Genomic DNA, 14138 nt, shown 5'->3' with positions numbered 1-14138 from the left:
ACCGTGTCTCCTGTTCTCCAGCCCTGACGCACACTGGCACCCACAAGTGTGTGTGCAAAGGCTGTGAAGGAGGGGTAGCGGGCACACTTGGAGAGGGGACAGAGGACACAGATGGTGGTGAAGGGATGGGGGAGGACGCCTGGCAGCTGGAGGCGTGGACGCCACGTGGTGCAGGAGGCCCTTCCCTGAGAGGTGATGGGAGTCAGAGGATTTGAGCACAGGTCTGTGGTCTAGGCAGGTCTCGCTCTCCAGTTGGAGGCTGTGTCGAGAACTAACTGGGAGAGAGAAGTCTTGGGTCAGGACTGCCAGGGTTCAAACTCGGGTTCTGCCGTTTACTGATAGTGACTCCCCTTTGAGTCTGTGTCTCCTTCTGCAGGTGGGGGCGCTTGGCACAAGGCTCAAGGGCTTGAGTTCTTGACTGTTCTCATCCTTGTTGTTACATCGCCCTCCGTTCACAGGATTGGAGAACCTAAGACCCAGAGAGAGGAACTCTTTCTCTAAGGTCATCATGACGGTTCAAGGCAAAGCCAAGTCAGAGCCTGGCCAGTGCTCTCTCCCCCAGACCACTGCCAGCCTTGCTTCTTGGCCCCTGGGGGTTGGGTGGTACCGCACCAGCCTGGGGTCCGCCCCCTTGGTGCCCGGCACAGCGCTGAGCATGCCGTGTGCGCTCGGGAAATGCTTCACTAAATGGTTGGTAGCGATTCCGGTTTGTGCCTCGGGTACATAGGGTGGACCTCCTGCTGGAAAGGCTGTCGGTCCAGATGCACTGTGCCTTCTGCTCGGTAGTTTTTATTTGTAATTAAAGCATGAAAATATGTTCCCTGCCTGCCACAGTTACCTTGGAGATGTAGCAGCATGCAATTACTTGGACACCAGAGGCAATTTGTTACTTGAATTTGGCGATTGGGGCCCACAAAACTCATCTGCTGCCTATGATGCTGGCCATTTTTGATGGGTTTAGCATCATTTAATTAAGCTTAAATGTAATTGCATGGCATTAAATCAGTTTCAGTCATCACCTTTAATCAACAGTCAGAAGTATCTACGGCCAAGCCATGCCCTACCACAGCGGATAAGAACCCATCCCGTGGTGATGATCAGAAAGTTCCAGAACTCATGGTTCTTTCTGTACTGCGTTCACCTGAGAGATGACAGGGAGGGGAGAGAGGCTGCGGGCAGGCCTTGGGCGGTCATGTTTGCTGCTAGCAGGCCGTTTACATATCAGAGAATGCAGCTCAGTGCTTTGCCTAGCAGTTAAGGACTTCTTGGTAACAGGTCAGATTAACAAGTTGGACACCTGCTACCTCTGAACCTGTTGCCTGCCAAGCTGTCCCCAGGCACTTAATGCTATCACATAGGGCTTTCTGTTTGCAGGAGAGGGCGGGTGGTGGTGGGGGGGTGGGGGAGAGCTGCAGGGTTAGAAGGCTCTTGGCCAGAAGTGGCCACAGCTGCCCCACCAGCCGAGTGAGTGAAAAGGCAGAGTCCTCCCACGCCCCCAGCCCAAGCTGATTCTCTGCCCACGCTTGAAGCCTGGTTAAGAGCTCTGGGCCACAGGCAGGTCTTCTATTTCACCCTGGTTTTTCCTCATGTGAAAAATAAAGGGGATTGGATTAGAATGATGATCCCTAAGTATTTTCCTGAGAACCTTAAATTAACCCTAGGCAATTTCTTAGGAAGTTAAGGGTCTTTGTCAATTAGTTCAGGAAATGCTCTGTGAAATCTCTCTCTCTCTCTCTCTCTGTGTGTGTGTGAGACAGGGTATGTTAACAAGCCCCTCCCATGTTCAACTTACAGTCACTCTCCCCACCCCTGCACTTGTGTTGGGTACAGCCAATTACTGGTCTTTGTAACTATGACTCCACAAGCCATACTCTGGAAAACCTGTGGCCTTCCTGATTTGGGGAGGTTCTTTCCTACTCTGACATTTTATTGTTTTGTAATTGTGTGTATTTGGGTAGACGGATTTTAAGTATCTGTAGGAGGGAAAAAATGGCCTGGGAAAGTGGTACAGTTATCTGTGTTAATTTTCATCGGACAGGCCCCACATTTACATCTTCCATGGCAGTCTCATCAGAAAATGAGTCCCACAAGCAATTCAGGGCCATTAGGAGGTAGCTCATGATGTTCCTGGATTGCCTTTCCACCTCGGAGTCCTGAAGCTCTCCAGCAGGCTCATGGCTGGGTTATCAGCTTTCCCTGGGGGATTCAGATATGGAAATGAATACAGTAAGAACCTGGAGAGGAGAAGCAGGTTTTCTGGGGGGAGTCGTGAATGGGCAGCAAGGGTGACCCAGGAGACTCATACACTTGGGTGAAATAAGACTCTGGGTGACTTGGTTATCAGTGACTCAAGGGCCACGTGGTAAGATTGGTACTTTGGGTCAGTAAGGGTCAGGATCACGTGCAGCTGGCTACCTGGGTGAGTTCTTGCACTTCTCTGGGACTCAGCTTCCTGCCTGTATGGCAAGGCGTTCCTATTTTTCCCAGCTCTAAACGTGAATATAAGTTATAGCATCCCAAGTGTTCTTCCCTGGTCAAACTGGTCCCTTACTTTTACCATTTGTCCTAGCTTTCCACCTAAAATCACTTTTTTTTCCCCACGTGGCAAGTGCTTAAAGAATATTAGGAAGTTTGGGGCTATGAGTTTAGTATCACATATAAGTTTAGTGTAAGTCTGAGGTTAAGGTGAAAGCAGCTCTGCTTGGCAACTTAGGACAAAGGCAGTGTCAGTGCGCTATTGCTGATGGGATAGGGGTGGTCAGCCCAGGGCTTGTTGCTGAGCATGCTGCTCTGGGCCGTGGGTCAGTTCGAGATAGTGCTCGAAACTGAGGCCCTCTCCTGGGCTGTGGACAGAGCACTACTCTGCAGCTGGAAGTTGCAATCACTGTGATTCTGCCTTCTAGCCCCTTACTCTTGGTGGATTATCCATTCCTAAGCTCTCAGTTCTCATTCTGCTTCCTTCACTCGAAAACCCTCTCCTCCCGTTACCCTGCAGCCGCTGTCAGTGGAGGCAGGGACAGGGCAGACGCAGAGGTGTTTTTTAAAGCCCTGCTGATTACTTGGTCCTTAGCAGGTCCTTAGGGCTTCCCTGGTGGCTCAGTGGGTAAAGAGTCCGCCTGCAGTGCGGGAGAGCCGTGTTCCATCCCTGGCTTGGGAAGATCCCCTGGAGAAGGAAATGGCAACCCACTCCAGTATTCTTGCCTGGAGAGTCCCATGGACAGAGGAGCCTGGTGGGCTACAGTCCACAGGGTTGCAAAGAGTAGGACACGACTGAGCGACTAACACCAGCAGGTATTATCAGTTTGAGCCACACTCTCTGGGCCCTGATGATCACTCAGTGGTGTGAGAGTGCAGGAGATGGCTGGGGCAGTGGCTGGGGATGAGATGGGGTTCTGAGGGGCCTAGAGTTGGCGAGAGGGGAGAGGGCGTGGTCTGTCCTCCACGCCCCTCCTGAATCCTTCTCCTGGGTCTCTTCCAGCCTGAGGATGAACACCTAAGCGACTTCTGCCGCCTGCTGGGCGTGGAGCTCAGTCAGATGGAGCACTGGCTGTGCCATCGCAAGCTGGTCACCACCTCGGAGACCTACGTCAAGACCATGTCCCTGCAGCAGGTGGTCAACGCGCGCGACGCCCTGGCCAAGCACATCTATGCCCAGCTGTTCCACTGGATCGTGGAGCACGTCAACAAGGCCCTGCACACCTCCCTCAAGCAGCACTCCTTCATTGGAGTCCTGGACATCTACGGGTAGGCCCGCGCCACTTCCTGCCGGTCGCTGGTGTCTTCCTGCTGGCATCTTCCAGCCAGCGGGGACCTCGGAGACCTTCTTGAGGGTTCTCAACCAGGGGATTGTGAAATACGGAGGGGAGGGGGCATTTGAGGTTGTGGTTGTCACAGTGACTGGGTCACTACTGGCACTTGGTGGCCCAAGGCCAGGGTGCTAGGTGTCCGATAGTATGGAGGACAGTCCCACAGAAAAGTGGACCATGTCAAACACTGGTGGCTCCCCCACTGAGAAACCCTGCAGGCACCCCTTTGTCCTACTGGGACACTGAGGTTCAGAGAGGGTGGGGGCTAGCCCAGTATCAGACCGGAGGTTTCTGTGACCTTGCATTCAGGCTTTGTGTTTCAGTTATGTTTTATTTAAGTCTGTCGTCCAGCCTCATTCACTGTATCACCAGTCAGGGTGATTGCTTTAGTGCTGTAGTTGTGCCCAGTGCTGTACAGGTTGATACTGTGGGTAGTCATTCAGTTCTAGCCTAGTGGAAACGACTGTTATCGTAGTGTATCTTGCAGGGAGAGGCAACCTGGCACGTGGATAGTGTACTTCAATAGGCACTGGGAGACTGCCTTTTTGACTCAGAGCCATCACCAGCTCACTGAATGACCCTCTGCAGATCACAGCCCCTCTGGTCTTGAGTTTCCATTGCTCAAAACTAACAGAGCCACAGTCTCTCTGAAATTCATTCCAGGTCCTTCTGGAGTTGCTTAAAAAGACACATACTGGGTTTAAACCTCACTGGCGCTTCTCTTATGATCAGTGTCCTGCCCTCATGAAGCTAATGATAGATGAAATCCCCCTGAATTCTTTATATCCTAAGAGTCATGGCTTCTGTCTTCAAATTGGAATTCAGGCCCATAGCAGTGCGGCGTTGTAAAAGCCGATGCTCTGGTAGAATCGAGCGTGTGGTGGACCGGTGGGCTGGCGCTTGCCTATGTCCGACTGTAGCAGAGGAGAACCTCCTCTGGAAGCAGCTGCTTCCCTGAGCAGAGGGAGAGGCTGCCTGGCTCCATCTCTGCTACTCGCGATCATCACGGGGCTTCCAGTGAAACTGTGTCACACACCATGGCAGGAATGCAAGAAGGACACGTGATTTCTGGCATCGCAAAGGCCTTGAGAACTTGCTAAAGAATTAAGTCACTGCATGAGAGTAATACAAGAGACAACAGAAGAAATTGTAGCAGGGTCCATGTGAGGGTTTGCACACTTAGTGCTGTGCGAGCATCAAGGCAGAAGAGCGCACGCTTATTGGCACAGTCAGGACAGGTTTCCTGTGGAAGGTGAGGCTTGAACTGGGTCTTTCAGAGAGAGAAGAGAACCCGGGTGGTGGGGGAGCTACTTGGGGAAGAGGAGTTCGGTCTGGATGGTAGGGAAAAAGGCACCTCGTAGGCGAGGAGGAGCACAGGGGAGGATGGCCTGGGGAGCCAGGACAACGCTCCCTCTCGGCGCTCTGCAGGGCCCTTGCTGAGTGGCTGTGGACACCCTGCTTACCCTCTGCTCCGTTGCTGCCGCTTTGGCTCAGTCCTTCCGATTTCCCTGGGCAGAGCCGTGCAGAAGAGCCTGTATGCCCTGGGAATGCACTGCTGAGCTGTCAGCGGCGCATTCTGTCCTTCATCCCTGTGCCATGAGCATTTTCAGGTAACTGAGTTTCCAGAAAACTGCGCTTTAGCACTGCCTTCTGATGTAAGACCCAGAGAAAGTTAGGCGGCCGCATCTGACCCGGTTCTCTTAATCTCCCTGGGCAAGAATCTGGTTTTTTTCTTGAGTTTTCAGTGTGGGAAGATTAACGTGGAGACTCCTGGTTGTTAGTAGCACGTAGAAATACTATGGCTGTAGTGCTCCTGATACGCTGTACACTGTCACGCCTCGCTTCTGTTAGAGGTGCCTACTGTCTCAGCAGTCCTGAGTTTACAGACGGTTGCCCCCCTTCCAAGGGGTCCCCAGTGAGAGGCTTTGCTTACTAACGAGGAGCGGGGGTGACTGTGAGTTGGGCACCTGGTGCTGCTGAGTCTGAGGTGTCAGCTGGGCCCTTGGCAAGCTGGGATTGTGTGTTTGTATTTGCCGTTTAATTTTTTTAAGATTTTTTTTTTTTTTTTAAACGTGGACCATTTTGAAGTCTTCATTGAATTTGTTACAATATTGCTTCTGTTTTACCTTTTGGTTTTTTTGGCCGTAGGGCATGTAGGATCTCAGCTCACAGACCAGGGGTCAGACCTGCAACCCCTGCATTGGAAGGCAAAGTCTAACCACTGGACAGCTAGGGAAGTTCCTGACCATTTAGTTTATTGGTTTTTATAACGGAGTTCATTTTCTCTAAGGCCCTGTGACCGCGCAAAGGGGAGAAGTAGATAACAGGGGAGACTTGTCTGTGGTTTGAAGGGGCGCTTGTCGGTGGAGGAATGGGGATCCACAGGACTCTGTGTCCTGTTTCTGGGGCAGGCTTCTGACCTGTCGCCCTCATCTCCATGTAGCCCTGGGTTCCTCTGAGAACTTCTGGCAGCTTTCCAGTGAGACCAGGTCCCCCTGCAGGAGCCCCTGGTCAAGCCCTCTCAGGCGTTCCCTCCCCTGGTTCTTCCTTCCAGGCATGCTGTGCTGTTTTCTGTTTAAAGTCCTTGTTCTTTCTCGGAAGCTAACTTACTTTTTCGAACCTCGTCATAAAGCGGTCATATTTAGAAAGTGGTTTGCCTCCTCCTGGGAAGACAGATGCCACACACAGTTCCTCCTCCAGCCGCTCAGTCAGTCGGCCTCACGCGCTGTGGGCAGAGTTCAGGATGGCGAGGTAGGTTCAGGGTTAACTTGCCGCCATCTGACTGGGCCGTTGGTTGCCAAAGCGCTTACGGACAACCTTGATGCTGCATACGCATGCTCCTCAGCAGTTCTGGTCTGCGGAGAAATCGTTGTATAAATTTGGGCTTTCTTTTCTGGTCAGAGGGTGTGGAATGAACTCTTAGGAGATTAAAACCAAAAACTTCACCGCAAGAAAGCAGGTGACTTGAATCTGGAGGTATTGGGTTTTTTAAAATTAATTTATTTGTTTTAATTGGAGGCTAATTACAATATCATAGTGGCTTTCACCATACATCAACACGAATCAGCCACAGGTGTACACGTGTCCCCCGTCCTGAATCCCCCCTTGGAGGTACTGGCTTTGATCCAACAGGTCAGTGACATCATTTATTAACCTGGGGGAAAATGGCAGCGTTGGGTGGAAGTTTGAGATTTACACTGAGCTGCTTGCAGTCCTCTCCCCTCCCAGTCATGCCGTCTTTCTGCTTTATTTCCTTTGGACTTACACACCTGCTGGGTGTCTTTCAGAAGCCTTCAGAAGAGACATGCTCTGAGAAACCCACTGAGCCTGGTGCTCTCAGCTTCCTGAGAGTGGGCCCCACACCCGACACTAGCTGTCACCCTCTCTGACCGCCTCCCTCCCCTCTCAAGCGCCTTCCTGTCGCTAGGATGTATTTACAAACAGTATGGCTACGGGAAGGGATTCTTCCATGGCATCCCCAAACTCCAGCATTATTTTTTATTTTTGAGTTTTCCCACCCAAGTCCCTGGAGAGGAAGGAGACCCTGTCTCCCGCCATCTCCCGCGTGGTGTCTCAGCCCGAGTACGGGGACACCGTGATACAACAGAAGATGCCCTTGGGATGACCTAATGCTTTTCTACTTTCTTACGGCTCCTTGTCACCTGTGGGCAAAAGAGAGCTTGTGGAAGCTGGAGAGAGTGGCAAGGAGGGCGGGGGTGGGATTCTGAATACATTAAACCCCACTAATGAAGACGAAAGGAATAAAGGGTTCTCTCCCTCTCTGAAAGAGAAAGTGACTCAGTTGTGTCCAACTCTTTGCGACCCTGTGGACTATACAGTCCATAGAATTCTCCAGCCCAGAATACTGGAGTGGGTGGCCTTTCCCTTCTCCAGGGGATCTTCCCAATCCAGGGATCGAACCTGCATTGCAGGCAGATTCTTTCCCAGCTGAGCCACAAGGGAAGCCCAAGAATACTGGAGTGGGTAGCCTATCCCTTCTCCAGGGGATCTCCCCTGGCTAGAGCGTTTCGGGCTCATCAGTCAGGCTCATCCTGGAAGCAGGTTGTACATAGTGTAGGTGAGCCACTCCAGGTTTTCCTATAAATGTTTCAAGTGTTACTATAGAACCTGTAGCTGGAATGAATAAACACTCACTTCCGTATATATAAGCAAGCGGCATGTGAGCCAGCATCACACATACACGCCTCCGCTTATCATGATGCTCTGACGGGCGGTTTGTTCAGACAGTAGAAAAGGCTGTGAGCACCTGAATCAATTATGTGGGCCACTGCCGCCTCCACCACCACTCTGACGAGCCCCCTGCTCAGAGGCCCTGCCCTCAGGCTCCTCTGGACACTCCTACACACCCAGTGTCCTGGTAGAAGTCTCCACCTCCCACCCCCCACCCCCTGCCGCCTCTCGCTCCCCTGCCACCTCTCACTCCCCTGCCTCAGGTCCCAAAAAGTGCAAGGCAAGCCACAGCCAGAGCAATTTAGCCAACCCAAGCCAAGCTCTCTTCCTTGACTGCAGACCTGTGAAGCTGCCTGCAGGGTCTTTCTTACAAGGCAGGGGTGGAAATTCACAGGACAGACCAGGCAGCTCTTAGCTGGGGTTTCCCTTTCAAGTCGCATTAACGTGCATTTGCCTCTACAGGCTTCGTTAATTGCAGTCATAATTTTTTGTTCCTCTCCCCTCCTCGAGGCAATGAGAAATAAATGGCTCCAGTTTGAGAAAGGTACACATTTATTTGTCTTTGACCTGAGCCTTCAAAATGCCAAGGTGGCAGGAGGCTTCAGCTTTGGCCAGCTCATTCTTGACGAGGACAGTTGATGCTGGAGACTTCTGGAGCAAGGCAAGGATAGATTCCTGCCTGATGCTGAGGGAAGCATGGGCCCCCAGAACAGGAAATGGGTTTGCTGGAATCTCGTATCCTTCCTAGTTCTTGTGTTACTTTCTCGCGTATTGCCTAACTTTAAATTTGCATCCTATTCAATGTTTTCTAATGATTTATGTTAAAAAAAATTTTTTTAATTGTAGTTTAAAACCCCACACAACATAAAATTTACCATCTTAACCACTTTTTGTATACAATTCAATAACCTCAAGTGTATTCACATTTTTGTGCAGTTGATCTCTAGAACTTTTTCATGTTGGAAAAACTGAAACTCTATACCCGTTAAACAATTCCTGTCTTCTCTTCCCCACAACCTAGGAGAAAGGACTTTCTGTCTATAATTTTGACAACTCTACATATTTCATGTAAATGAAATCATACAATACTTACCTTCTTGTGACTGGCTTATTTCGCTTAGCCTAATGTCCTCAAGGTTCAACCATGTTGTAGTGTGCGGCAGATTTCCTTCTTTTTTCAAGGTGAATAGTACTAAGTTGTATGCATGTACCACATGTTCTTTATCCATCCACTGATGGATGTTTGGGCTGCTTCTACCTCTTGGCTATTGTGATGCTGCTGGAATGAACAAGGAAGGGTGTGCAAATATCTCTTCTTTTAAACTCTTTAAGATATATAGCCAGAAGTAGGATTGCTGGATTATGTAGTAATCCTATTTTTAATCATCTGAGGATTATGTAGGAATATAGTGCTTCTATTTTTAATTCTTTGAGAAAACTCCATGTTGTTTTATAGTAGCTGCACCACGCTACATTTTTACTGGTAGTGCCCAGAGGTTCTAGTTTCTCTACATCCTTGCCAGCTCTTGTTGTTTCTGTTTGTTTGTTTATAGTAGCCATCCTAGTAAGTCTGAAGTGATTTTGATATGTATTTGATAGGTATGATTATGGTTTTGTTATGCATTTCTCTAATAATTTTGATCATCTTTTCCTATGCTTCTTGGCCATTTGTGTATCTTTATAGAGAAATGTTTTAAGTTCTTGGTTCATTTTTAAATTAAGTTATTTACTTTTTTTGTTTTTGTGTTGTAGGACTTCTTTATATATTCTGAATATTAACTCCTTTTCAGAAATATGATTTGCAAATGTTTTATACCATTCCACAAGTTGCCTTAAATGATATATTTTAAGTAAATTTCTCAAGTTCACCATTTGCCTCCGTCCTTTTGATGGAAATTCTTTGTTTCTTTGTTATTTTTCTTTCTTGGTCTCACTCTTTCAAAACAGACTGAAAGATAACTTCATGATCCTAAGTGATTTATTTGGAGAAGACAACCTATCCCCTCCCTCTGTCCAGTATGGAAAGGTTTCATGGAGGGTGGAGGGGGAGAAGTCAGTGATTGCATTTGCCCTGAAGCCTGTGAACAGTGACCCAAGCTTGGACAGCCCAGAAGATCCCTGGACATGTCTTCTTCAGGGTAGACATGCATAGCCAGCCCAAGGTGCCCAGATCCAGCAGATTACCTCTTGCAATGGGTTCTCCCTGGAATCTCTGAGTCTTCCAGGAGACCCTTGTAACTCTGAGTGCTTGAAAGTCAAGCTCAACCTTCTGGAATTGCTCTGACATAGCCCTTTGGAGCATGCCTGAAGCCAAACACCACTACATACTCTTAAAGCTTCAGTAAAGTCCCATTTGTCTCTGTCCCTGCCAGCACCCTCATGAGCTCACCCTCCTTTAAAGTCCTGTAACACCTACAAATCTCTACTAGTTGAGGTTTCCTGGGGTCTTCCTAATAGCTCTCTCTTTTGGGCAGGGTTCATGATTTGCCTTTTGCAGCTCTTACATTTCCTGGGACAATCGACTGATGGATTGGGAGAGAGTTACCATATGATGGGCATCTTCCTGCCCCATATCAGATTTTCAGACACGGGGGAGAGGCAGGAATTGGAGCACACTGCAGACGGAATGGGCTTAGATCCTCCAGAAGACCTGTTCTTGACCTGGGGATGTGAACAGTGCTTAGAACTTTGCTCTCCCTGAAGGACAAGTCCCATGTGTGGGCCTCTGGGCACAGAGAGAAGCACAGGAGCAGAACTGAAGTTCCCCCATTTTAAGGTGCAGCCAGTGCCCAGATTGTTGAGGAAAGAGATCGAAGGGGTGGCCTCCCTAACAGACTGTGAGGTGCCCTTGTGAGATTTCATGGGTTTCAGGAGGGAAAGAGACCTTGAGAGGACTTGCTTGACTTTCGGCAGTCATTCCCTAGCAGCCCCCCTCTATGTCTAACCTGTACCACATAGCTTCTCTTTTGAGCTTTGGTGGAAGGGTAGAAACACAGGGCTAAGCTAAGAATGTCTAATTCCTGTGCCCTGTGCCATGGGGGAAGAACTGTTTCCCAACCTTCAAAGCCTCTCATCTCCTCTCTGCTCTGGAGGGAGTGGTTCGTGGAGGTTAGTAATTAACTCAGAGTGACAGGTTGACTTCTTTTTATTGCAGTTTCACTTTCCCATGGACATTATCTTATTTTTATAGAGGCACTTGTATCCCTTACCCCACCCTGAAGTCAGGCAGAATGAGAAGGGAATTGTCTACTTTTTTGCTCTGCTTTGAAGATAGGCAAACGTGGAAGTGGGAATGTTAATTGTACCACCTTGGCTACAGATCCCAGGCCCCAGCATTAAGCCTTATTCTGTGTCTTGACCTCCCTCCCACCCAAGGATTCTGGACTAAATATTCTCAACATTGACTTTACAGGGGAAATCCAGTTCCCTCTCACATATAAATTTCTTGGTGATATTTTAATGTGAACTATAAATGGATCCATTGTATTTATTTTTAAAAGTCACCTCTATTGATGACAAGAGATCATTTAGAGAAGTTGCCTTATCTCCCTAACTGGCCTTTTCTGAGGTCAGTCATCTTAGACATTTTCCGGGCTCCCCAAACCCCTCATCCATTCATCTCTGGCCGGCTGGCATTACAGTATAATTACCCTAGATGGCAGAGGAATTGTTACCAGATAATATCTTAGAAATAGGGAAATTAAGAGCTAATTTCAGGCCATCTCAAGTTAATGAGAATGTTCTTTGTGGAGTGCTACCAATGTAAACCTTTAAAAAATGACGAGTGGGATATATTTAAATCCTTTATCTTTGGAGCTTGATACGGGCTCTGCAAGTGCACCCAAGTGCTGTTATCTGGCCAGTTGCTAGGGTGGCTCTTTTATCTTCCTTCTGGGTTTTATTAATTAAAAATTCCTCTATGGCTTGGCTGTCATCAGAAACCTTTCTTGAGGTGCAGAAAGGAGGCTGTAGGGAGAGGAAATGAGGTTCTAAGAGACATGACTGGGTCTGTAGGACCATCATCTGGGCTGAGAGGACCCTAAGCCAGGGTGACGGCTGGCCGACCCAGTGCCTCCCTCCTGCATGGTCTGGACTGCCTGCAGCTTGGACTTTGTGACTTTGATCCTGTTTTATTGACCTGGAATTACTTGTCTTCCATGGGCATGACCAAAGGCTGTTCTTTAATGTGGTTGTCTCCAAGCAGTTGATTCCTTTGATTTCAAGATGATTTCCTGCCTTTGCTCGTCTTATATTTCGGTGCGGGGGTGGGGGAAGGTGGAGAAGCCTGATGTGTTCTGGGCACCAAGCTAGCCCAGTTGGATGGTTGGCACATTTATTTTTGCAGGTCCTTCTGCTTAGGGTGCTGCCTCTCTACCACCACCACCCCCCCTAACCCATCAGGGGTGGCTCCAACATTTCTACTGGGGAGCGGCGGTTAGGGAGCACAATCTGTTTGGAAGGTTTGGCATAATTCTACGTAAGATTGAGAAAATTCAGTTGCCCATACTAACAGTGAGAAGGCCAATGCTGTGAAGGTTCTGAAGGTTGAAGCCTGTGCCCGGAGCCCAGGTCCCTCTTTGGTGTTCTCTGTTCTCCCCATCTCCACGTGCTCAGACACTTCCTTCTCTGGGAAGTTATCTTCTTGCCCACAGCCCTTCCTAGTCATCTCTCCCTTTCCTTCTTATTTATTTATGCCCATAGGTGTGTATGTGCATGCTCAGTCATGTCTGACTCTTTGTGATCCCTTGGACTGTAGCCCACCAGGCTCCTCTGGAATTTTCCAGACAAGAATACTAGAGTGGGTTGCCATTTCCTTCTCCAGGAGATCTTCCCAACCCAGGGATCAAAGCTGGATCTCCTGCATTGCAGGCAGATTCTTTACCACTGTGCCACCTGGGCAGCCCCGTTTATGCCAATAATTAAAACTTTATTGAAAAATGGATACCAAAATAGGAGAGCACTATTGCATACCTTACACAATTAAACATCATTACATTATCTTGGTAGATGAGAATTGCTGAGCTGGTGAGGATTTCTGTGAAAGAACACAAATTCAGGAAGTTGTATGGATCCTTGACGTTGCTTCCTTCTAAATGAACGCCTTCTGTGAGGCTGGCCTTTCCTCCCACCCCTGGCACAACACTGTTGAACAACCTACACAAAACACAGTCGTCTGAACATGACTGAGAGCTGTAAAATCCTGTAACAACCTGGACATTTTACATGAAATCAGAATTTGGACTTTGAACCAGCCATTTCTTTTTATGTTTTTTCTCTTCTTCTTCCAAGCAAGAGTGCAGTAAATCTCTCGCCAAAGGCATGTTGGTCCTTTCACAAGCCCAGCCTGTCCAGATCTCTAAGGCGACATTCCCAGGGAGCAACACACCCCTGGGTGCACAGCGTCCCCTTTCTTCTTCTTTTTATAATATTTATTTGGCCACTCCAGGTTTTAGTTGAGATGCATGGGTTTAGTTGCCCCGAGCCAGGTGGGATCTTAGTTCCCTGACCCAAGGGATCGAACCCGAGTCCCCTGCATTGCAAGGCAGACACTTAACCCCTGGACCACCAGGGAAGTCCCCTTCCTTCTTTCTTAAACAGAACTTTTACTCCTTTCTGAGTTACTGTGCTCTCAGAAATCACTCTCTCTGGGTTCAAATATTGTCTCTTCTGTCTCCTGACTCTCTGACTTTGGACAGGTTATTTGGTTTTTCAGCAGTAGGATGGATTAGTGAGAGACCCCAACTCTTGTTGATTGTGGGTATTCAGTGAGCCCATGAAGCCTCTGGAACTTGGTGCTCTGTAGATGCCCATTCACAGGGTCCCTGCCAGCTCATTCAGCCAGGTGCGTGAATGAGAAAAAGGTTCCTCTTCCTCCTGGATTTCTGCCCTTTCTCGCCTGCTTAGCCTGCTGCCCTTGCTCTGCAAGCATGGGGGCCCCATTCATTGTGGCTAAAGCTGCTGATGCTATTATCATGCTCCCAGCTTGGTGGGTGATCACATCCATCCAGTCACATAACTGACTCTCACTCCACATACCATTGGTCGTTTGAAGTCCTCTCATCTCCGCCTTCCTTAATGTCTTTAGAACCTTCCTGTTAACTTGGCTACCACCAGCCTAAGCTATACCCTAGCTGGATTTTC

General features: G+C 48.8%; 1 protein-coding gene across 5 annotated transcripts in view; it reads left to right on the top strand.

The window, feature by feature from the left end:
• Positions 1 to 14138, top strand: part of MYO5B (myosin VB) — a 334939-nt gene that overhangs the window by 216934 nt on the left and 103867 nt on the right. For all 5 annotated transcript variants that reach the window (XM_059881086.1, XM_002697821.6, XM_059881087.1 and 2 more), the window contains exon 10: positions 3479 to 3744. In XM_059881086.1, the coding sequence (XP_059737069.1) occupies positions 3479 to 3744 (266 nt within the window). The remainder of the gene's footprint in view (positions 1 to 3478; positions 3745 to 14138) is intronic.

Source organism: Bos taurus, chromosome 24 (genome assembly GCF_002263795.3).
Source record: "Bos taurus isolate L1 Dominette 01449 registration number 42190680 breed Hereford chromosome 24, ARS-UCD2.0, whole genome shotgun sequence".
In the NCBI taxonomy this organism is placed as follows: Eukaryota; Metazoa; Chordata; class Mammalia; order Artiodactyla; family Bovidae; genus Bos; species Bos taurus.
This window is presented reverse-complemented; position numbering and strand designations above follow the sequence as displayed.